We start from the raw sequence: 24,425 nt of genomic DNA on the forward strand, positions 1-24,425 counted from the left end.
GCCCAAAATAAAACATAGTCATTGCAGCAATCCAAAAGTCCATTTCTGAGCAATTTTCTTTACAAAGTTGGATTCTCCTTTTTAAACAAAATTTTAAATGAGCTTTGCGTACAATATTATTAGGCTACCATAGGCACAATTAAACATGTATTTTTCACACACAATTCAAGGCGAAATTAGTTTAACTTATTGTGTTTCTGCTGTCCTTAGGATTTTTTTCCTTGGCCCACTGAACTATTTCTTCCCCCCTCAGCCAAAGCCTTGTGATGCTACCCTTGCATGGTAGAAACATTGCTCATGTCTGCAACAATTAATGAAAATGATGAACAAATACAGAATATAAATGACAAAACTTAATTGGAAACAACAGAGGAAGTACCAAAAACTACAATTGATAAATAATGTTTATTATGTCCAGAAACTGAGTATTATGGTTCCTCAAACGATTTCTGAACAATTCCACTTTTCAATAATAGAAGGGGTGGTGTTGAATCAAGCATTCAATACTCATGTCTACCATGAGTTTATGCTATGCTTGGTTGAGGTGATGAAGACGCCCAGAGGGTCACATTTACAGACCTCTAATGACAGGTGTCTTAGGTCTTTCCACTCCTTCTCATATCTTTAAAATGCTTTTTCGACCTGCTACTACCAGGACAAGCATATCTAGTATTCCACGCACTTATTCTCCCAAAAACAGTGCTTACAATAACCTTCAGTTCATACAATAATTACACAGCCCTCACCATGCATGCATCTCAAGAGCTTTTTCCCATCCATAGGAACATTGCTACCACTGAGACTCTAAAGTCATCCTGCTGGATGGACAGGTCCCACTAAATCGATCCCTGACTCAGAATGTATGGGTGTGTGCATGTGTATACTGGGTATCCCATCCCAAAGTGTCCCTTTCTTTTGTCCTTACAGCTATGTGTTGGCAGAATTTAAACAGATGGAAGAAACTGCTTACATCAGTCAAGTTGTGGAATATGGAGTCAGCAGCCATGACTTGTTCAGTTGTGATTCTTTAAAATGAGACAGCTCTTTACAGTTTCATGTTTTTACTTGCCATATTACACCAACTCAAGCTCATCATTACCCATCTTTGCTACTTGCCTGGTTCAACCTCTCTAAGATACTCTCTCTGAACAGGATACTTGCTCTCACTTGGTTTGATTACTCTGCCTACCCAGCTGCTATGGGGATGCCCAGGATAATTCTAGGTATTATCTATTCAAAATCATATTAAAACAGTCAAACTGCTAAGGTCATTTGCAAGCACAAGTAAATGCATTAAGGCCTAGTCCAAAGTTTCCACCAGTATACTCTGTGGAGCCTCATATCTCATCATCAACCAAACAGATTCACAGGCAGCGAAACGTCCTGAGGAGAAAAACACCATAAAATGTCCTTACTGAACTTCACATCTAAAACTGTAAAAGCAACACACAGGCTGCTCAGAATTCACTTGTGTCAGACACAAGGCCATTTATTCAGTTGAAGAGTGTGGGTGCAAATAATGAAGTTAAAGAGCCATTTCATGACTGTAAAGTGGAAAGCTGAGCTGCAACAAGTCCTCTAGAACTATTATTACCTCTTCTTACCATGTGTCCATGTTTCACCTTTCTGCTGTCTTGGGTGGTTTTTTGACTTTCTCATGCAAATCACACCTCTAATCAGCCAGCAGGTTCACTGCAGGTGAGACACAAAGCCTCAGAGCAGATTTGTTTTCAACATGTAGGGCAGAAAGTTGTTCTGTCATGGCACTGTACTTTGTGGATGGCAGTTGTCTGTATAATTAAGTGCATGCTATGATTTTACATTCACATGGAAGTCTTCTTAAATTGGAGCTACTATTTCCTTGTGGCCACCTGGCAATCATATTTGTACCAGTCAAGTGCTCCCGGGCACATGGCAAATTGACCTTACTTCTAGGTTGGCATTGTACAAATTCTTTTGAAGTCCATTTATCCCAGGCAGTGTCATGGATAGATTTATTGTATGCATTATAAGGAAAGCACTATTGTTTAAGCTTGAGCTGCACACTTTGATGAATGTGGTAGATTTAATAGTTCAGTTCTGTTTGGAAAGTGCAGTTAACCTGCTCCAAAGTAGGTTTATATACAGTAGAAAAGACCAAACAATAAGAACTGCGTCTTGAGGTAAAGTGGATCATATCATGAGGCACAGTCTATCATTACATCACATTTACTGATTTGGCTGACACCTTTATTCAAGGTGATTTACATCATTTATGACACAATGGGTTACATTTCTTTTTGGTTTTCCAATTGGAGCACAGGCAGGTCAAGTGACTTGCTCGTGGTCCAACAGTGTCAGTAGGGGGATCTGAACCAACAACCTCAGGGTCTGAAGACCAAGGTCTTACCCACTACACCAAAACAGCTTGCTCTCATACATCTAAGTAGATTCCTCCACCTCAGATCAGCTTCAGCCAGTTCAAACAAAACTTTGGAAATTTGCACAGATGATAAAGTTTTACCATTTGTAAGTGTAACATGAATTCAGAGGGAATTTGATGTCTTACAGCATTTTCCTACATCTGTGAACATTCTTAACCAAAAAAAATAGAGTTATATATATTTTTTTCAGTTCCGAGAATAATTGGCAAGCTGCCACCTTAAACAATCCTTGTCTCCACAACTTTCCAATTTCTAGGTCTGCTTAGTTCAATATAGTGCTGGGGTGACCATTTTAAAACAAATCTGTTTATCCGCTTATACTCTGGCTCCAGGTGACGGGGGCCAGTGATGGTCTCAGACATGGCACCCATCCATCGCAAGGCACACTGGCTCACATATTTAATTGAGAGGGATTAGCTACTTAACTAACATGCACATCTTTAAGATGTGGGAGGAAGCTCAGAACACCCAGAGAAAAGTGAAGAATTTACAAAATCAGTCTCCACGCTAAGATCTGAACCTAGTGCTGACCACTGTGACACCATGAAGTCACACTAAACATCAATAAATTAAATAACAGTGAAAGGCAAAGTGAAGACATGCAGTGTTGTCTCTTCCATGCACCAGCATCCACTGCAACGTTTTATCAAATGTATCAGAATTCTGTGCTGTGATATAAATCCATTCATTGTATTCTTTCCACTACTTTTTCCAGAGGCTGTAACCTACACTAGCAGTAACAGGTAAAAGGCAGGATCTATCCAAGGATGTGGTTCCAGTCTATTGCCAGATAATCTCATATTCTGCTGCCAGGATCTGCAGCTGTTTAAGTTTATTTTGGAGTGTTTTGAATATTTGTACTTGTTTTGCCTTCTTGTCTTCATTTATTTTCACATTCTTTTCCTCACATCATGGAACACATGATATAATGCTAGCATTGCCAGTTTCTAAAAACATTTTTTGTAGCAGGGCCATGATGCTCATGTGTTAATTTGTGACATATTAGTTGCCTGCTTATTTAAGACAGGGGGCTGCCTTTGGTATTTCTCTTATCTCTATTACAAATAAAGCAAAGACTCCTCCTAGTGCCTAAAAAAATAATTAACTCAAACAAAGAATTTCAGACTTCCAAGTTTATTAATTCCTGACATCACATTTTGGCTCATCCAGTTTACCCATTCATTTTTTGCCCCTACCAAGTTTAAAGTTTCCGATTCATGGTTAGCAATGACTTTAAATTGTAGTGTATGAATGATGGTGGCTGTGTAAATGAGTGTGACCTGTGATTTACTGGAATCCTGTACATGTAGTGATGCTTGCCTTGAACCAAAGTCTCCCATAATCCAAAAGTGGAAGGAGTGTGTTTGGAAAATCATTCCAATGAATGGATGGCACAAGTATTATCTTCTTATTTGGTCAAGCTAGACTCAACACTTCAAAAGTGACCTTAAAACTATCCAGCTCCTTGTGACTGTAATGGTCATGGCAGGCTCAGAAGGAGATGAACAGACAGAACAAAGTGCTAAGGTGATGATATTTGTCTCAGCGTATTGAGGGATTAAAGTGAGAATGAATAATAGGGGACACCAAGACTGCAGAGGACTACAGCTGCCAACCTTGTTTATAAACCATGCCAGGTCTCATTATTTCAATTTTCTTACAGAGATTTCTTTAGCAACACTACCAGAAGGCTTTAGCACCAGGTAAGATATATACAACCTAGTGTAGGCAAATCTTGTTACAAGTATTCACAGCAGCTAGAACAACACTCTGGAAATGTAGCATAGTGACAATTATAAAATAACACATAGAAAACTGGAAGGTTCATTTGAAGTCTACTAAATTAATTCTACTGACAAGGGATACAACATCAGTGACACCATTGCTCTTGTTGGAATTACAAGGAATTAGGACTTGGTGTTGAGGAAGTGGGTAGACCTGAATCATGCATGGGTATTAGTCATTTCCTATAGATCATCAAAATAAAAAGTAGATTGTAAAAAACAAAGTGCAACATCTGGTTCAAATGAATGACTGCATACCTACGCAAATTTTTTTTTTTCTATAAAGCACATCATTTTTGCCACATTACTTGGGAAGTGAGCAGAAAACTAACTGTACAGCATCAATGAACATAGACAAGTACACAGACTCAAAATGGGTAAGTTACAAATGTACAATATGGCAGGCTAAATGAGGCTTAGTACCACAAATCCAAAGGTCAAGAATGAGGATATTATTGCAGAAGCCAAACTCCTGGAGCTTAATCTTAACTTAAAATAACAGTCCTAGCAGAGCTGTGGGCCAGATGACCTGTCAAACTCTGCCTTCTACAAAAATGACAGAATTGCCCAGACTGTGAAGTTGGTGTATACCCATGCATCCTAGATTTGAACATCACCAGGTGTACCTTTTATAGACACTCTACAACTATGGTATATAATAACGAAAAGATGCATTCATGAGTAAAGCAAGAAACACAAGAAGAAACCAACATCAATATCATATTGTACGGCAATGGACACAAGACTGGGTCAGCCATGGAAGCGGTCACAAGTTGATCGCAGGGCACTCACATATATATCTACGCTCAATCCATACGGCTAATTTAAAGTCAAAAAATAATTCTGACATACACATCTTTGGGATGCAGGAAGAAAAGCAGAGTGCTCTAAAAAAAGTGCCTGTAATGGGGATTCTGAAGCTCTGGGCTACCAGTACACCTTCAAACTTACAAATACTTGACTACTTCATCTAAAAGATACCACATATAGGGGCGGCACGGTGGTGCAGTGGTAGCGCCGCTGCCTTGAATTAAGGAGTCCTGGGTTCACTTTCTGGGTCCTCCCTGTGTGGAGTTTGCATGTTCTCCCTGTGTCCGTGTGGGTTTTCACTTTCTGGGTCCTCCCTGTGTGGAGTTTGCATGTTCTCCCTATGTCGGTGTGGGTTTCCTCCAGTTGTTCTGGTTTCCTCCCACAGTCCAAAGACATGCAGGTTAGGTGCATTGGCAATCCTAAATCGTCCCTTGTGTGTGTCCTGCCCGGGATTTGTTCCTGCCTTGCACCCTGTGTTGGCTGGGATTGGCTCCAGCAGCCCCCATGTGACCGTGTGTTAGGACATAGCAGGTTGGATAATGGATGGATGGATACCACATATAATGTATCATGAAGAAAAAGAACAGCAAAGATCTGCTTCTCTGATGTCTTAGCCGTCAGTGTTTCTTTTGGACTTTTTTCACACCATAATGGTCTGATGACTGATGTACAGATTTTGAACTATATAGTAACCAGCAAACACATTTTGAGTCCCTTTTCCATGTGTTAATTAGCTCTGAGGTTTACTCCGACCTTCCAAGTAAAACAGCTTTTACACTTTTATTGCAGAGGTTTGCTTTTTTGACATACACTCATTTTAAGGTTTCCTGTGCTTAGTTTTTCTCATCTTTGATGTATAATGAATTTCTTAGCCTAACTGACTTAAACGAGTATGTTAACATTTTATTGATGCAAACCTTTACCTTTATGATGATCTTCGCTGATTAAATCACTTAACAATAGAATACACTTTATATCAAAGCCCCCAGTGTTAAAGTAACAACTAGAGGTGTTTATATGGCCACCGGACCAATAAATGGCATTTAATTTAACACTATAGGTGTTGCTTTAATACACACGAGTCTGCTGCGTGGTGTTAATTCCTGTCTCCACTTTCCCAGCCCAGCCATGGTTTGCGTGGAGCTTACTCGTTCTCTCCGTTTCTCCTGATTCACCTCTTTTACTCCCACACTACAAAAATGTGAATTCAAATAATTACATTTTAAACCCTGGCTGGAGAGACATGGCGTGAAGTTGTTAATATTCACTTCAAGTCTTCTGGTTATTCCCAGCTCATAAATACGTGCGGTACTACGTGATCGGTGGCTATAAAATGGCCAAATGTGCGTGAATGTGCTCTGCGGTGGATTGGTATCGTGGTGGATCCTGCTCATGAATCTGAACTGGTTTGTGCTTGTTCAGGAAAGTGATGGACGTTTCGGTAGTGTTCATTCTTTCTTCAAAAGGGAATGCACGAAACGCCTCGTACAAAACCTGGTGGCAAATCTCCTTCAACCGTATGCCGCAGCCTGACGCGCATTTCAAAGGCACTTGCGGCTCTGCAGAATCGCTGCATCAATTTTCACAAGAATGGATGTTAACGTATAGGAAGAGCATCTCGTACGAGTAGGAAAAAATAGCACATAGACCAAAAGAGGATTCCGAATGTTTTTGAATGAGCCTCTCATTTGAACGCCAATGTCTGAGTCTGCACTTATTTTTTACAAGGTGCTAATGTTAAATTAATCATGCTCGAGTCCCTCCATTTCGATACGACCGTGTCCACCTCATCTCCTCAAGTAATTCTTTTCAATTATAAGACAATTTAAAAATAGTAGTTATGTTACGTTCGGTTATGTTAATCAGACACGCACAAGGCACATGTACTCTCTGTCGCCCCCTCGTGACACAGGCTGCTAGGACAATACTGGTTTCACGGCTGCAGTCTGATTAGGGTCACACAAAGAAATCCGGCACGTATCTTAAGTGATAGGCCAGAATTATTTTAGCATTCCCACTTCCAACCACCCCGATGTCAGATCATAGTTAGGCATTACCGTGCATTGCTCGTGTCCTCCTGCGGTCCGAGTGCACTTCACAGCTGCCGGTACCTTTCTGTCCTCCCGTTGTCATCTGACAGGTTGTCATCGCCTGTCGACATAAAATCCACAGGCAGACCACTTCTACTGAAACATGTTGCCTATCTTCCAAACTCGTTCCCGTCTTTGTGCTGTTCAAAGTGGTCCAGGTTTTGCCTTAATTTACAAAGGCAGAAAATCCCCCAAGTTATTCACAGATGGATACAAGGCGCCTCCCTCTGTAACCTGTTCTGCTCTCCTTCTTTTCCTAAAATGAGAAAACATTTTAGTCTGTATGTTGTCCTCATTAATTCTCAGACAATCGAGACAGATGCTACAGTCTACAAAAAAGGCACATTAATCAGTCCAGAAAACAAAACTTTGTAATGAATTCGATAAGCTTGGCTGCTGATAAAAACTGCACTTCCGGCAAATGGGAAGTTCTATTAAAATTATAACTGATACATCACAGAGACCCTACAGATAGATTATCATTATTGTTATGATCATGCCCAGAATTTATAAAAAAGCACACACACACACACCCCTTCATCCACTACACAAGGATTCAAAATCTAACAAAGCTATCCCAATATAAACACAAACCGTTAAAACGCGTAGACAAATGCGTGAATTGAGTGACGACTTATTAACCGCGCTTGTGTCTTAGACTTTACAGAGCCAAAAGTGCTTATTTGAACATTTGTGTTTTATTTTCAGATGGTCAAGTCTTGTGAACATCATTGGCTTTAAGCAATCTGTAGCTTTCGGTTTAACAAAAAAATCAATGCAAGAAAATTAATTCCAGGCTTTTAAAAATAAAAAAAATAGAGTTGCATATTATATAGGATTCATTCATTAACCCCCCCCTCCCCCACCCCCACACATATATATATATATATATATATATATATATATATATATATATATATATATATATATATATATATATATATATATATGCGTGTGCGTGTTTTAAATATAAATATATATGTATCCCCTTTATTTGTTTTATGCCGCAACGACACTTCCTAAATTACATGTACGGGTCAGCATATGTTAATGACTTAAAGATTACTTGATATGTAAAACGAATCGGTTTATTCTATTTGACGTTCTTAGGGAAGCAGCACTTTCACCTGCCCAGATCCTCGAATTTCTCGACCCGTCTCATTATATCGACTTTGATCGTCGGAATTGCGAAACTGCTGGTGGAAACAGGTGGCTGAGTTGTTCCTCACTAAAGTCGCGTATCTGTTAAAAGGAGTTCACGTAACAAAACAAATAGTGTGAATTCCTGCGATCTTTTTAAAGCTGCCTAAACAAACAATTCTTGCGCTGGGAGGGAGCCAGCTTGGCACGGCACGGCACAACACAGTACAACCTAGCCAGCCTATTTCAGACGTGTGCCGAAACGGAGGTGGAATCCCACATTTTTCTTCATACACGTGAAGTCCGCACCGATGACAAAATACAGCAGCTCTTTTTCTATTAACGATTCACGTTATTTCACCTTGAAACGATGACATCGGTTTGGTTAGACGGTTGGGTTAATGTTGTTGCGCAGAACCTTGAATGTTGCTCTTTACTGTACCCAGCCTCGCACGTTTCTTGTCACTTTCAAAAAGTTTAATTTTACTTTCAAGGTTCATAGTCGCCATCGTTATTCATCTAAACGGCCGTAATTTTCGAAAATGTTCAAATGGGTTTATTTCCAAGTCAAGTAAACTGATTTCGATTGTCTCAATCGACTCATTGGTTAACTCGACTTATTAAGTGCGCCTGATTCAAAGACAACCCCATTTAACTTGTTATTGTTACGAGCTACACACGCTAGGGGGCAAAACTGTGAACGCACGGCTTGGCTGTCTTTTAAGTTTTTAGACATGAGAAGCATCATTGAATGATAAGCGGATTCATTTGTACTGAATGTTGGACTCGTCCTAAAATACAATTCTTCAGGTGCAGCAATGAGAATGTAAAGCGGGCTTACCTGGTATGCGCTCCAAGGTACAGCTGTCAAATTGCAGATTTTACACTTGCATTTAGGAATATCCTCAGCGACATGGAGTTCTTACTCCAACTTTGTGCTCAATGTTCTCAGCACTGACTGGACTTAAAATGAGCTGAAGTTGGACAAAAGAGCAAAATGAAAAAATGTCAAAGGCAATCCGGTGTTTTGGAGAACATTCTGTGAAAAGCGTGAAATAATCTTTACAAGAAACAGGGTTTTCCTCCTGTGTGAATGTATCCAGCCAGTGACTTTGCTGCGACTGTCCCTCTCTGGAGAGCACTTCTCATCAGTAAGAGACAGCGAACTGCGCGCGGCCCCGCGGCCCGGGTTCTAGATCCCGGAAGGGGTAATTCGGAGCGGCACTCCTGCACTGGTTCCTTGAAACTCGGAATTGCCTTACGTCCATTCCAGCTCTTCGCATTGATGTGAGTTTCTCCTCTCATTTTCGAAACCTTCAGCCTGGTGTCAAATTCCAGCCTCTCCGTCACATGATCCAGCTTCGGCGATCGCTTATAAAACCGAAGAACTCCGATCGAGATACAGGTAGCCGTGTCACAATAAAGTAGAAAATTCCCCTCTGTAGTGTACCTCACGAATTACAAGATACTATTGGCGCAGAGGGTGGCTTGGCTGCTTCCGATTTTTTCGCTCCACCGGGATTTGTTCTCCTTGTTTTCTACAACGTGCGGACAATTTTTGCACTGGGAGGCCACGCACACACACGGCCACTAAATAAATGGTTTGTAATCGCATCCTGTTGTTCGAGGTGAGTCCTGTAAGCAAATATCCCGCATACACAACGCAGGAGCAGAGTGGGAAACCAGAGCACCCTGTTGCTCATAAATTCTGTCCATGAATAAGAATACCAGGTAGAGAACTTGCTCCCCTGCGTTTGGGCTACAGGGCAGGTGCATTTGACGGGGTGTGGTACTCTGTTTTTTATTCCCGAACGCAAATTTGAGGTTAATCCTACCGACCACTAATATATTTTTGAATTTTTTAAGTCTTTAGAAATTATTTCTATTATAATGAACGGCTTTGAATTTTTTCAAACGGTAAAAGAAAAATCCAAATATTTAAAGAAAGACAGACGTATACAAAAAGAATGAAAAAACTAATTCCAACAATGTGCCATCTTAGTTACCATAAGATGCAGCACCTCTCATTCTCCTTCATGTACCTGTAAGGTGGCTCACTGGCTGATTCGGCTTTGCATTTTGCATTGCAGAATTTATTGGGGGGGGGGGTGGTGCAGTGTTTAGCACTTCTGGTGGACATCTTCAGCAGACTGGGATGTAATCCTTATCTGCTTTCGCCTATGTCAAGTTTTTACATTCTGTTTGTGTTTTTGTTTTCTTTGAGTTCTATGTGTTTTAGTTTGACTGGTGACTCCAAATTGGCTTCTTATACACGTGAGAGTTTGTACACGCACTGCTAGACTAGTGGCCCACCCAGGGATGGTTTCTTTTTTTTTTTTTTTTTTTATTTCGCCTTATACAATTTCTTGTATTAGGAATTTGTTATTTTTCGCATACCCCTTGGGGTCAGAGCGCAGGGTCAGCCATTGTACAGCACCCCTGGAGCAATTACAGGTAAAGGGCCCAGCAGAGTAGGATCTCTTTTGGCAGTAACGGGGATTCGAACCAGCAACCTTCTGGATACCAGCACAGATTCATAGCCTCAGAGCCACCACTCCAAATTTCCCCAAATTTCTTCCACTTGATGCCATGGAGATGGGCTACCTATCCTTGCAATGCTGAATTGTATTAGGTGGGTTGAAAACAGAGTGGATATTTTGTTTTGGGTACTATGAGCCACAGAGGCCTTGGTTGAACTCAAAGTCTAATCCTTCTCACTCAAGCCTATAATAATCATTAGGAAAGCTAATACAAATAATATAGAACACCAACAATCCCAATATGTAGATTTTTTTTTCAAATGCAAGATATTTTCAAAACTGCTTAATGCAATTCAGGGTCACTGTTGGCCAGAGCTTTTCCCAGCAGCACTGGGTGAAAAGCAGGAACCAGTACTGGATGGGGTGCCAGTCTTTCACAGCATCTGCCCATCCATACACACACTGTACAAACACTTGTATGGACTCAGTTTACTGTCATCGGTTAGTCCACTTTTGTTAATCCATTTTGGGTATGTAGAAGGATTAGTCCTGTAGACAAAGGAGAGTACATCCATGCTCCACACTGGATTCAAGTCCAGGAAGCTGGATCCATGTGACTGCAGTGCTTACCACTTCATAACTCTGCAGCAACATTTTATATTTTCTATCATAATAATACAGAGAGCCCAAATCAACAACACACAAAATGAATCCTAGATTTGCAGTTTTTGTTGGAAATCAGATGTGATTTTAATAATGTTTTGGTAGTTATTTCAGCAGTAGTGACTTTGGCTGGACATTTCTATTATCTGTTGACCAGTTTAGCATTGAGGTTTGGAGGAATTTGGCCTGGACCTTCTTCAGTTTGTTGGTGTTTTTAATTTTGTCTTGAATGCAAGATCTTTTGTAGACTTTCTGGAGCCCTCACAATGTACCTTCTCCCTCATGTTTCAGTGGACTGGAACCAAGCCCCCACAATATGCAACATGGCTCCAAGCAGTCACTTAGCTTACTTATGTCAAGAAACAGTACTGGTTGTTGCTGTTTGCATTACATCTGTAACCAGGCTGACTTCACTTGGGCTGTGCTTCCTTTAAGCGTCAGTTCCACTAAGCTCCTGGAAGGTAAACTAAATTCCCACTAAATGCAGAAAGCAACCCTTTTTAGCCATTTGAGACAAAACAGAACTCCAGATCAATCAGTCTTCTGGTTTAAAGGATGTCACTTCTTTGCAGTCCCAAACCATCTGAGCCCCACTACATATCAGGTCACAATATTTCAGTTAAGTTACAGTTAGCTTACTGTATCAGCACTTCCAAAGAATGAAGTTTCTTATGTGTCATCCATTCTCTTGTAGGATTGTCACATTCTGTTTATCCACACATACACATGTCTTCCTCCATTGTTAATTTTCTTATTTTCTTCTCTCACTGATGTGCTTCTGTAGATCCTGGTCATGCAACCTAGAATTCATTGCTCTCTCAAATTCTGCCAGACTCCTATCCAGGTTCCTGAGGCTTGTATATTCTCATTTCCATGCTAAATGATCAGGAAGAGATCTTTAAATGTATAGATAGATAGATAATGTAAATAAATGAGAAGAACACATTGTCAACACATTGCATTGTCAAAGAAAGATGGTCTAAATCTTTTTCTGTCATTGTTTCAATGTGTTTTGACTCTTTATGTAAATTCAGGTCACGGGTTTATACTCAGAAAAAGTAAGTGTCAGCATTCTCAACAATTTGACTTGGACTCTACATCTGACACTTAATTTGTATGTCCTTAAATTGTCTTGAAGAAAAAGAAAAATTTGACAAGAGCAGGCCTTTCAGCTCAACACACATGGAAAAAATGCCTGCTTATTAGTTAGCTGATTGATTTTAATCACTACACTTCAAATGACATCCTTCATTTGTTAGGTCTACTTTAGACAGTATATAAGAAAAAGTGATTTATACAGTGTCTGAGATACCTAATAAATGTTACGGTGGCATGGTGTTGACTGAGACTTGGTTAAAATCCTGGCCCGGTTATTGTCTATGAAGACTTTTTATACTCTTCTATGTCTGTGTGGACGACAAAATGTATAAACATGGAGTACATCACAGTTTTGCCAATAACCAGTTGTTTTTGTAAAGTGACAAGTGTCAAATTAAAATAGATTTCAGACTGTTTTCAATTTAAAATGGGATTGTCTGGACCATTTATTATAAGATGTACTGTCACTGCAGCCTAGATGGACGATAGTCCTGACCATATTGCTGTGTAAACAACATTTCATTTTAGTGCATTCTGTAAGCATTTTATTGAATGGATCTATTCATTGCTTTGTGGTAAATGGCACATTTTTCTGATTTAAAGGCTATTTCTTTTGAATTGGAATAACTTTCCAGCCTTTTGGACCTCAAAACTCTTTGTACCCTCAGGCTGTACTGAAACATTTTAATATAAATTGCATTTATGAGTTTCAAATGGTTGTGTCATTCTTGAAGCTAGTCAGAAACATTAGGCCCAGGGTGGTAGTGATGCCTGCAATGTATCCAGGAACTGATCATCAGTGTCACCAGTCATTAAGACTGAACTATAACAGGTTAAACATTTTATAGGCTAAACACTATGGAGCAAGAGGATATGTTTTTATCTTGAGCTACTTTGTACTCTCCCTTGTGTGCGGTGAAAGACAAAGGCATTTGATCACATTGACATGAGCGTGCTGTTTTGCATAAAACGCCATCTTGTCATGTTGAAGTAATGCATTTTGAAGTAAAACTATTTATAGGCTGTAAATGTCGCTGCCCAGAACACTTGTGAATAAATTATTGTGATCGTGATCAGTTTTCAAAAACGATCATCCAATTTCGGGTCGCGGGTGTGATTGTCATGCTAATGAGTACATGTCTTCAGTATTATGAAAATGAAAGAGTTACATACTTATGCTTTATAATAACTGTCCTCAGCCCTCCCCTGCTTTTGAAAATGATCAATTACTTTTGTGAGAAACTGCATGGTGATCTGTGCTTGCGGGACATGAATATCCAATGCATGACAGAAACAGTTTCAAAGGATTTAAAATGCTGAGACCTAATGCAAATGTTTTCTAAATAAACATTCTCTCAAGTGCCTTTCTACCCAATAAAGTGGTCATTTGCATGTCCAAAGGATATTACTCATTAAGTGACATCATTAATGTTGAGAATACATGTGGTTTAAAACGATATGGAAACAATGAGAAGTCTTATCACTCTGTAGATGTGAAATGCAAAGTAAATATTATGTGCCATAAGGCAAGAAAGTCACAAGTGGCTTAAAGTTAAAAGCAGCTTTAACATGACATGGAGCAATTAGGGAAATGAAAAATGATTACATATAACAATTATGTGATTTCCACAAAACTAGAATGTAAAGGTGAAATATATAAATTTGATTAATACAAAGTTTACATTTTCAGTAGTGCTAATGATGCTTCCTGCTCACAAACCCTGTGTCCAATTAGGCTTTCTGTTATATAGCTTTAATTTTCTTTGATTCATTTCTTATCTACTTATAACTTTATGTATAGTTATATAGTTCAGTGCAGATGACACCCAGATCTATTTGCACACTAAGCCCAACTCTGATTTCCCACCAAACCCATTGGTTGAGTGCACTGGTCACATTAATTCTTGCTTGTGCCACAAATACTTAAAACTCAATAGAGACATGACAAGAGAGGTTGTTGATAGGTACTAAGACTTTCCTTTAATCATTTAGAATCTTTAGCATTGATATTAATGGTTGCGCTGTCTCTCCTTCCTCAGAAGTCATGAACTTGGAGGTTGTTTTAGATTCAATGTTAGGAATTTTACCAGGTATGCCTTCTTTCAGCTGAAGAATATTTCATGAATTAGATGTCCTATCACTGATCATCCTGCTCAGATAATTATTCATGCTTTTGTCACCTCAGGTTGGTTTCTCTAATGCTCTTTGGTGCTTTAGGCATAGTGCAAAACAGATTACAACACGTACAGAATTCTGTAGCCAGAATTTTAACACACGCTAAGCCTTGGCGACATGCAACCACTTCACTGATTTCCTTGCACTACCTGCCTGTTAAATATTGGATTTCATACATGATTCTCCTGTTAATATATAAGGCTCTTTATGCTAATGTTTCTTTTTCCATGTTACATGTTAAAATATTATACACCTTGCCACAATGATGTTGAATTTCTCGTAGTCTCACACACTAAATGCAATTCTCTGGGGGACCGAGCTTTTAGTTCTGCAGATTATGGAATTTCTTTCTTTTGTATCTTTTACAATCTTCATCAATTGCTATTTTTAAAATGAATCCTTATAGAGAAATTTATATGGAACCTGTGCACATCCTGAGAACATTAGGTGTAAGGTTAGAGTCGTCTCTTGGTAGGACATCAGTTTGTCTCAAAATCACACTCAAATGCAGACTAACGTATACTCTTTTCAGACGCAGTTACAGTTGCCACTTCAATAAATATGTACATCTTTGATAGCCAGGAAGAACCTGGGGCACCTGCAAAAGGAAAACATGATTTTGGGGCAGATATCAAACCTTCTTTCTCTACCATTCTAGTAAATAGTACAGAACCATGAGCACTTGCTCCACTAGATTCAGGAGCTCATTTTGTCCTTAAGTAGCAAGGCTACACAATAGATCCACTTGTGCTCTGTGCTTGTGAGTGTAACAAATGTGTGCTCTTATATACACTTTGTGGTCTGGTGTTGATTTTTTTGTCTATCACTTGCATTGCATTATTTTAGATAGTCTTTCCCAGAAAAACTAAAAAATGTCAAGTTAAACTCAAAATTACTGGGTCTTCTAGCTTTACCAACTGCAGAGCTCTTTTATTCCCCAATGGGAGAATCAATTTAGATGTGCTTTCTTGACAAAGTCAAACAAACTATTTTTTATCAAGACATACCATCAAATGGGCACTTCAGGAGTTCCAGATTCTCCAGACTTATTGTTCCTTTCCTGGGTGTGCCCAGGACTACCCGCACTCTTTTGTTCACAGCATGTTTAAGATCGACCCATAAATATTCAGTGATGATCTTGCCTGGTGACTACAAGGGGCATTCTATATCCTTGTGCTTCTTGAGGTCCTCTTTTTTTTTGATTTCAAAGTGTGTTTTGGATCATTGTCTTGAAGAAGTCATTCTTTTTCATGTTCAGTTTTCATGACATTCTATGGATTTGCTGATATTTAGTGGAATCCATTTTTCCCTGTACTTGCACAATATTTGATGTGTTGCTACACAATCCCAAATAATAACAGTTTCAGCTCCTTGTGTAATAGTTGGCTAGTTTTTTTTTTCAAATGCTGTTCCTTTTTCTCCAGTCAAACGTTTTGTGGTTGTTGTCAAAGAGTCCAATTTTAGCTTAACCATCCACAGGGATTGGCACCAAAATGGCTGTGTCTAATGCAGATGTTGTTTTGTATACTTAAGGCATTGTTTTCTGTGATGAGATCACAGGTCAGGTTTTCTTGTGATGGCTCTTCTTTTAAGGCCATATTCATGTAGTGTAAGTAACACATAGCAGAGCAGTGCACCAGCACTTCTTTTTCAGCTAAACTTGTACACAGGTCCGTTGCAGTCATATTTGGGCTTTGCTTTACCTTTCTGCACAGTACACAAGCTGTTCTATGTATCAATTTTATTGGTCTTCAGTTTCCTAATGATTTTCAGTAAGTGGATATTGCTAGGGGCGGCACGGTGGCGCAGTGGGTAGCGCTGCTGCTTTGCAGTTAGGAGACCCGGGTTCGCTTTCCCTGCGTGGAGTTTGCATGTTCTCCCCATGTCTGCGTGGGTTTCCTCCGGGTACTCCAGTTTCCTCCCACAGTCCAAAGACATGCAGGTTAGGTGCATTGGCGATTCTAACTTGTACCTAGTGTGTGCTTGGTGTGTGTGTGTGTGTGTGTGTGATCCCTGCAGTTGGCTGGTGCCATACCCGGGGTTTGTTTTCTGCCTTGCGCCCTGGGATTGGCTCCAGCAGACCCCTGTAGTTAGAATTTAGAGGGTTGGGTAATGGATGGATGGATGGATGGATGGATGAATATTGCTAGATGGAAGCAATTGATATAATTTTATGGAATTCCCCTGCTTTGAAGGCATCAGTTAGTTTCAGATTCTCAGTTAGTTGCTTAGAGTACCCCCTTGGTTGTTGAGTGATGCACAGCATTTGAAAAATCAGAGAATTTATTAAGCTCTGGAACTGTCATTGCTAATGACAATTTTTGACTAAACAAACACCGAATGAGCTAAAACAGCCCAGACTAACAACCTGGTAAGTTACAAGAGGGTGCCCAAAGTGTTTCATATTCCACCTTTCCTCTTCTATTTTTATTTACATTTTTTATTTCTTAAAAAATCGTAATTGCAGAGGTGGGTAGTAACGAGTTACATTTACTCTGTTACATTTACTTGAGTAACTTTTTAAAAAAATTGTACTTCTAAGAGTAGTTTTACTACACCATACTTTTTACCTTTACTTGAGTACATTTGTGAAGAAGAAACGCTACGCTTACTCCAATACATTGGGCAACACTCGAATCGTTACTTGTTTCCATTAGATACGCTATATTTTTGCCAGAGAGAAGCCGCCAGTGGATCCACTGCATGACTGTTTCACCAATCAAACGTAGCAATAATTATTGCTACGTCTGATTGGTGAAACGGAGTCTCACCAATCAGACATAGCAACAATAATCACATGGCTCCGTTTCATAAATCAGACGTAGCCATGCAGTCACATGACCACACACAAACTGTGGCGGCATAGTGGCACAAACTCCTTACAGACAGCAGACAGGGAAAGAAAGAATACAAGTGGAACCTCGGTTTGCGAGCATAATTCGTTCCGGAAACGTGCTCGCAATCCAAAGCACTTGTATATCAAAGCGAATTTCCCCATAAGAAATAATGGAAACTCAGATGATTCGTTCCATAACCCAAAACTAATATACATAAAATAAATTAACCTGCACTTTACCTTTGAAAAGAATCATGGCTGGTGTGAGTGAGTTTCTAAACTCTTGTGGGATTTCACCCAACAGGACGACACACGGAAGAGCATCCCAAAGCAACCGCAGGCACCCAGCGCTGTAGCAGTTCATCATAAAAGCGAATCCAAAAAGATCACAGTCATGCTATAAGCACCTGCCGTTGATGGGTGATACAAGGAACAAGGTACATTATAAATGCACAGGGCACAGTATTACTTGGCCACTAACCAGGGCATGACCCTGCCTGACTGCTGTGTCTGTGTATAGGAGAGTGGCAGATCACACTACAATAAATAACCGCGCTGTTCCTGTTTCAAGCTGAATAAAGATGCTGTCGCTAAAGTATTGAGACTCAGCTCCGTGTTTTGGGGTGCAAGACGGGGACTCACACGTCACAGCACACATATGTGGTCACAATGCTGTAGTAAACAGTATACGCTTGTACGGATGTTGACTATATGAGTGAGGCACGCCGACTGACGATTGCCCACAATCCCGCAGCGAGAGAGAGAAGAACCATCAGCTTGGTTGTGATCATGTGACACTCGGTAGACAAAGCGTATATGGACTATTCGTATTGCAAGACCTCGCTCGTTTATTAAGTCAAAATTTATTAAAAATTTTAGCTCGTCTTGCAAAACACTCGCAAACCAAGTTATTCGCAATCCAAGGTTCCACTTGTACATGAAAAATGAGAGCCAACTCCTGCTGAAGCTTAACCATCACTTCACTGAGTGAAAAACAAGCATGTTTTAACCAAACATGCACAGACACAGACAGTCAAGGTAAAATGAGACTTTTTGTATGTGCACAAGCTGCCTTGTTCTAATGTTATTTTCTATCAGCTGTGCTATTTGGAGGGCACGTGAATATGCAGTATTATACTGTCAGTGTACAGTATATCTTGTCACTGTAAGTAGTTTGCACTGTTCATACATACATGTTACCTACTGTAGGTATTGGCTTCAAAAGCTTTGTTGTAAAAAACTGAGATTTGGAACTTTGTGTTATTTGTGCATCTTTATTTTGTAAAGATGTTATTTATTTTTACTCATTTTTTTATTTTATTATTTGGAAATAGCAGAATTTGCACATTATTTTTTATGTTTTTTTTCTGTCTTATTACAACATTTCTAAAAAATAAATCATTTATTATGATCAAACAGTTACTCAGTACTTGAGTAGTCTTTTCACCAAATACTTTTTTAGTCTTACTTAAGTAATTTTTTGGATGACTTCTTTTTACTTCTACTTGAGTAATATTATTTTGAAGTAACGCTACTCTTACTTGAGTACAGTTTTTGGCTACTCTACCCACCTCTGTGTAATTGTACATTAATACTTTCATGGAAATGCTATTGTTTTAGCCTTCAGTCAAAGTTTTATTAACTGTATTTTATTTCATATGTTCAGGTAGGGTTTCCAAACTGTTGCACGGAACTGTATGCATATATATAGAAATAAACTTTTATTTTTCCTCAGCTGGAGGGCACATCTTCCCCATAATCCCTCCAGCCACAACACAGTCCCAAGCACAGTACACTAAGGAAATCACCACCACAAAACACTCTCTTCTTCCTACCATCACTCCTCACCATGCTTTGTCCTCCTCCTCCCAATTCTGGCTGCTGAGTGGCGGTCGCTGACTCCTTTTATAGTTCACCCGGAAGTGCTCCAGGTGTTTGATCGCCGGGTTCCGGCTGCACTTCCGGGTTTGACGAATATGCTGCCCACATGGGCTCAGGAGTCCCAGGTACAGCACCCCCTGGCGGTGCCTGCGGGACCCAACAGGGCTGCACCCAACTCCAAGTCCCATGGAGCCCTGCAGGAATCCGAGGCACCACTCCAACCCATTAGGATCCGATCTGATCCCTCTGCTATAAACCTGAGCCTGAGGCGCTCTCAGCATGGCTTATCTCACCTCCTCCTGACTCTGGCTCTTTGAGTAGTGGCAGCGGGCTTCTTTTTATTCTACACTCAGGAGTACTTCCAGTGGTCTCTTAGCGTGGTCCAGAAGCATTTCCAGGTGAGGTGGACACATGACAAGTAGGGCTCCACAGCCCCTGTAGCATCCCCTGGTGGCACCCACAGAACCCAACAGGACTGTGCCAAACTCCAACTCCCATGGAGCCCTGTGGGAGTCCAAGGCACCGCTGCAACCCAGGAGAGCTGCCATCTAGCATTCCAAAGGAGAAAATGCCCTGTATGTATTCTAACCCCCAATCAATCTATTACACAGGCGGTCTGCCACAATATAAATTTATTCAAAAGCCACACATAGAATAAATAAATAAATATTACCTTCATCTTTCGTTTTATCCTGGGAAAATTAGGTAACAGACTGTTATATCAAATGCACTTTTTGTTGCAAAAATGTATACAAGTAAATGTTTTTTACCTCTTTATAAACCAGTAGATTTTTTTTCAAAAACTAAAGTAGTAGCAGTGGCTGTAAAGATGATAATTATCTAATACTTTACCTTAGAAAGCAAAAATGCTGAATGCTCCAAATACTTTAAAATCAAGAATTAAAATCTAGAATTGGATAGTGTATTTCTTATTTCAAGAGTTGTGTCCTACTATAGAAATAAACTCTAGTGAGATTGTATTTCATTTTGCGTGTCAGTAAACAGATATGAATGTCACATGTGAAGGGTTTTGGTTACCTCCTCAGTATCACAACTGTTTAATACAATCCATCCGCACAAGTTTTCAATGCAGTACGATTGGTATTTAGGTGAGGGAACAGACTCAGTAGGATAACCTTTTACAATGTAAGATTTTGGCACAGCGATCCCGATATCAAGTGCTGTTCACTGGAGCACATAACAGTTCTTTATAATTGCAGGGGTGTTTAAAAAAAGTAAAAATGGAAGTATAGCATATGCACCATGAAATCATATCTGACATTTTGTATGGCAAATAGTTCAAATTGCCATGATGCTAAGCTCCATGTTTATTAGGACATTTTAAAGGCGGATTTTGTGGGGCTGTCCTAGCTTTTCATGAAAGCTGGTTTGCAATCTCTTTACAACATACCGATAATGCATTAACAGATGAATATTCTACTATACTGTAAAGCATTTTTGTACCAAACATGGCATGCTAAAAATGACATGTACAGTATATATTGCTTAGATGTTAAATTACTAAAAGGTAGACTTTATACAGCTATAATACACCATTTACAATGGCAACATGTGGTACCCACATTGAGCTTAGCATTTCTTGGACCATATTTCTTTCAATATTTTTAACACACTGCACGTGGCACAAATTATATACTGAGTCTGAAAAGTGTAGCACAACAGGCTTAGATGTTGATAATGTACTGGAGCCTGGAAGTAAAAGTAAAAAAAATGTAGAAAAATAAAAAAGGTTTCCAGGCATTCTTAGTGCAGTGATGGTTATAAAACACATACAGAGAGAATGTAAGCAAAGTGCAGAAAAAGTTGCATAACAGTAAGGGGGCGTGGGTTATCGAAATGCCAGAGGAACGGGTGGAGCTATATTTATCATAACATAAAAATGCATCATTGATTGTTCATTTTTGTACTGTTCTAAGAATGATGGTTTAGGTGATCTTTCATGGTGGACAGAGTTTGGATTTCAGTTTTAATTGAGTAGAATATTTGTTAGGTTAAGTGGAAAGAGAGAGAGGCCAACAATAATATTTGCCTCAGGCAAATATTCCACTAGTAGTAATGCCATTTCATGTAAATATTATTACATTTCATTACTTAAACAGTGAAAGACAAATGCGTTTACTTTGCTGATGTGGCTGTGTAGAGGGTAGTAAAAAGTGTGAGAAAAAGGAAACATGTAGTATGACTCACTGAATAAGAATCATGTGTAAAAAAGCCAGAATGAAAAAGTGAGCAAATTCATTTCTTTCTTTCTTTTTTTTTTGTTTAAGCATAAAGAATGGTTCTGAAGATCTTGCCTGTTTTTCATAAGATGGAACTTCAGAGAGTAATCTTGTGTCAGAAAAGGCCTGCATGTGGTGACTACCAGCATGGTCAGAAATTCAGACAAAATCTGTCCTCTGCAGTACCAAGGTCAGCGCCTCTTCAGCTACTGGAGCAGTCCAACTAGAATGTGTCATTTTAAGGTATGATACAATATTGTTAAAGAAGGATGGAAATAAATACAAGAGAACCATGGAAACATCTCAATAAGACCATTTAGAGCCTTTAAATTATTGCATTGCTGTTATCAAATTACTGCTGTAGTAAGTCTTTGGTCATGGTTGTTATTAGCTGTGTGCCAAAAATTAGGAAAAATCAAATATTGCAAAAAAATACTATGCAATGGTATTGAGATATTTTGGTCATTGCATGCAGTAACTGTTCTTTTATCTTTAGTCAAGTTAGACATTTTCTTTCCTTTTAGTAATTTTGGTCTGCATTTTAGGGGCAGTTATTATTTCTTATAATATTTTCCTTGAGACAAATATCTATCTATCTATCTATCTATCTATCTATCTATCTATCTATCTATCTATCTATCTATCTATCTATCTATCTATCTAGCTATCTATGCCCATGTGACTTTTCCCACCACTTCTAAAAATGTGTGCATGTCAATCTTGAAACTGTCCATGTGGATGGCTGTGCTGATCTGGTTGGTTCCTGCCTTGTACAAATTGATGACACACTTCAGATATAGTATGGGCTTGAACAATCAGTAAAGGAATTCCCATTGACCACAACCAGCTATTTATGTGCAAATTGACAAAGGTTCTTGCTGGCCTTGACCATACCCTAGGGTAGTTCTAAGGTCTCACTCAGGTGCTCCTACTTTTTTAAGATTTAAAATGAGGTTATAGTTTCATGTTGAAAGTGGGGAGAACATGGACGAGACTGGTAATGGTAGCTACCCATTCTGCTTCAGAAATCTAACTCCACAATCTAATGTATTTATACTTTTTTTAAATATCCAGGGGCCTCATGTATAAACGGTGCGTACGAAAAAAATGTTGTATACACCCGTTTCCATGCACACATCACGATGTATAAAAACTAAACTTTGCATAAAGCCACGCACATTCTCACACCAGCTCAATCCACTGCATACGCAAGTTTTCAGCTCAGTTTTGAAAACTGGCGGCACCCAGTGCCAAAGCAGTGCTACTGTTCCAATGTGGTTTCCCTTTATTTTTTAGATTCCCTGATGTAGCTTTATCAAATACACTGAAATTAACCGCATATTGTTTATTACTTTAAGGAATCTGATCTGTAACAATACAATGGTCATTGGAATGGCCAAACTATTCCAAATACCATAGCTGCTTTAGCATTGTTACTCTCTGTGCACCACAGTATTTTAACCCACAGTATCTCAGTGTGGAATCACAACTCTACAGCAGCTGATTGGAAAGAGGATCATCGGGATACAGCATTTAGCACACGCTGCCTCAGCCATGCGCACAGTCTATTTGACCTGCCACCCTACGGCCAATGCTTCAGAGCCTTTCCTGTAACAGATTCATCCCAAAAGATATAAACTGCACTCAATCAGTCCATCAAGTGCTCCTGGTAGAACTGTTTGTACTTTATAAGTACAATCACATCACTGTAAGCTTGCACAACAGTTGTAATATTGCACAACCTGAGCCACTTATACTTTCATATTGTATAGTTTTCATTGTTTTTCATCATATTATTATTATTATTACTGTTATTTTATCATTTTATAGGAAAACAAGTTATGGAGTATTTGCATATTGAATCTCATAGTACCATACAATAACAATAAAGGAATTCAATTCAACTCAATAGAAGAGAGTGCATATTTACGCATGATGACGACTGGCTTATAAGTCGATTTACATTTCCAGGCGCTATCTTCTTGGAGCTCTTGATATCATTTTTAAGATGAAATACAGTAAAGGATACATTATATAGATACATTTTTAACTTAATTTAAATAATGTATACTGTTAATGATTAAACTTGTGAGCATGGTGGCGCAGTGGTAGCGATGATCTGGCGCCCCGTTCAGGGAATGTTCCTGCCTCTCGCTGTCTTCTTGCTGGGACTGGTGCAACCCTTGATGGATAGATGGATGGAATAATTAAACATGTACTATGAAGATATTTCAATGTTCCTTAAAAGTTTTGAAGAATCAGCGTTCTAAGATTAAAGGTGATTTTACATTTATTAAAGAACTTATTATGTGGTGATTGGTTACTTGGAGAAAAAAAGAAAGAACTTGAATTGGGGGATAGTACGTTTGAAAGAGACAGTACTGCCTCAATAAATTATTTCACTGAGTGTCACACACAGCGCAGCAAGCATCTTTCAGGAGGCAGGAACAATTTCTGGACGGGACGCTAGCTTGTTGCTACCACTGCGCCACTGTGCCCCATGTTTAATACATGCTTTATTTCTTATCATCATGAAAATTATATCAAGCATGCATTTTAGTATTTAAATTGTTCAGAGAGCTGTAATATCATGAGTGTAATGTATTCTGTGTCCTGTGTGTGTAAGAGAAAACCCGTTTAAGAAGCACATAGTGATTCACACGCATAGAAGAACACATAGAATACGAATCATTTAACATGCTATTTTAGTTACGATGGGATTTCAGAAACTAGTAAATTAAACTATTTTAATGACAAAATAAACTATGCGATTAAAGTGGAAATTTCGAGATTAAAATTGACAGT

The 24,425-nt window shown here is 39.2% G+C and overlaps 1 protein-coding gene and 1 long non-coding RNA gene across 2 annotated transcripts in view; one reads left to right on the forward strand and one right to left on the reverse strand.

Moving 5' to 3' along the window:
• Window positions 1-9,377, reverse strand: part of LOC114659177 (uncharacterized) — a 97,939-nt gene extending 88,562 nt beyond the window's left edge. Inside the window, exons 1-2 of the mRNA XM_028811480.2 lie at window positions 9,089-9,377; window positions 7,075-7,363 (exon numbers count right to left, since the gene is read on the reverse strand). Of these exons, the coding sequence (XP_028667313.2) occupies window positions 7,075-7,165 (91 nt within the window). The 5' untranslated portion in view covers window positions 7,166-7,363; window positions 9,089-9,377. The remainder of the gene's footprint in view (window positions 1-7,074; window positions 7,364-9,088) is intronic.
• A 31-nt stretch (window positions 9,378-9,408) lies between these two features.
• The window catches only part of LOC127529483 (uncharacterized), an 89,747-nt gene continuing 74,730 nt past the window's right edge, over window positions 9,409-24,425 (forward strand). Inside the window, exons 1-2 of the long non-coding RNA XR_007936155.1 lie at window positions 9,409-9,534; window positions 21,669-21,863. This is a non-coding gene — a long non-coding RNA (uncharacterized LOC127529483). The remainder of the gene's footprint in view (window positions 9,535-21,668; window positions 21,864-24,425) is intronic.

The sequence above is a fragment of the Erpetoichthys calabaricus genome, chromosome 10, assembly GCF_900747795.2.
Source record: "Erpetoichthys calabaricus chromosome 10, fErpCal1.3, whole genome shotgun sequence".
Taxonomy (NCBI): Eukaryota; Metazoa; Chordata; class Cladistia; order Polypteriformes; family Polypteridae; genus Erpetoichthys; species Erpetoichthys calabaricus.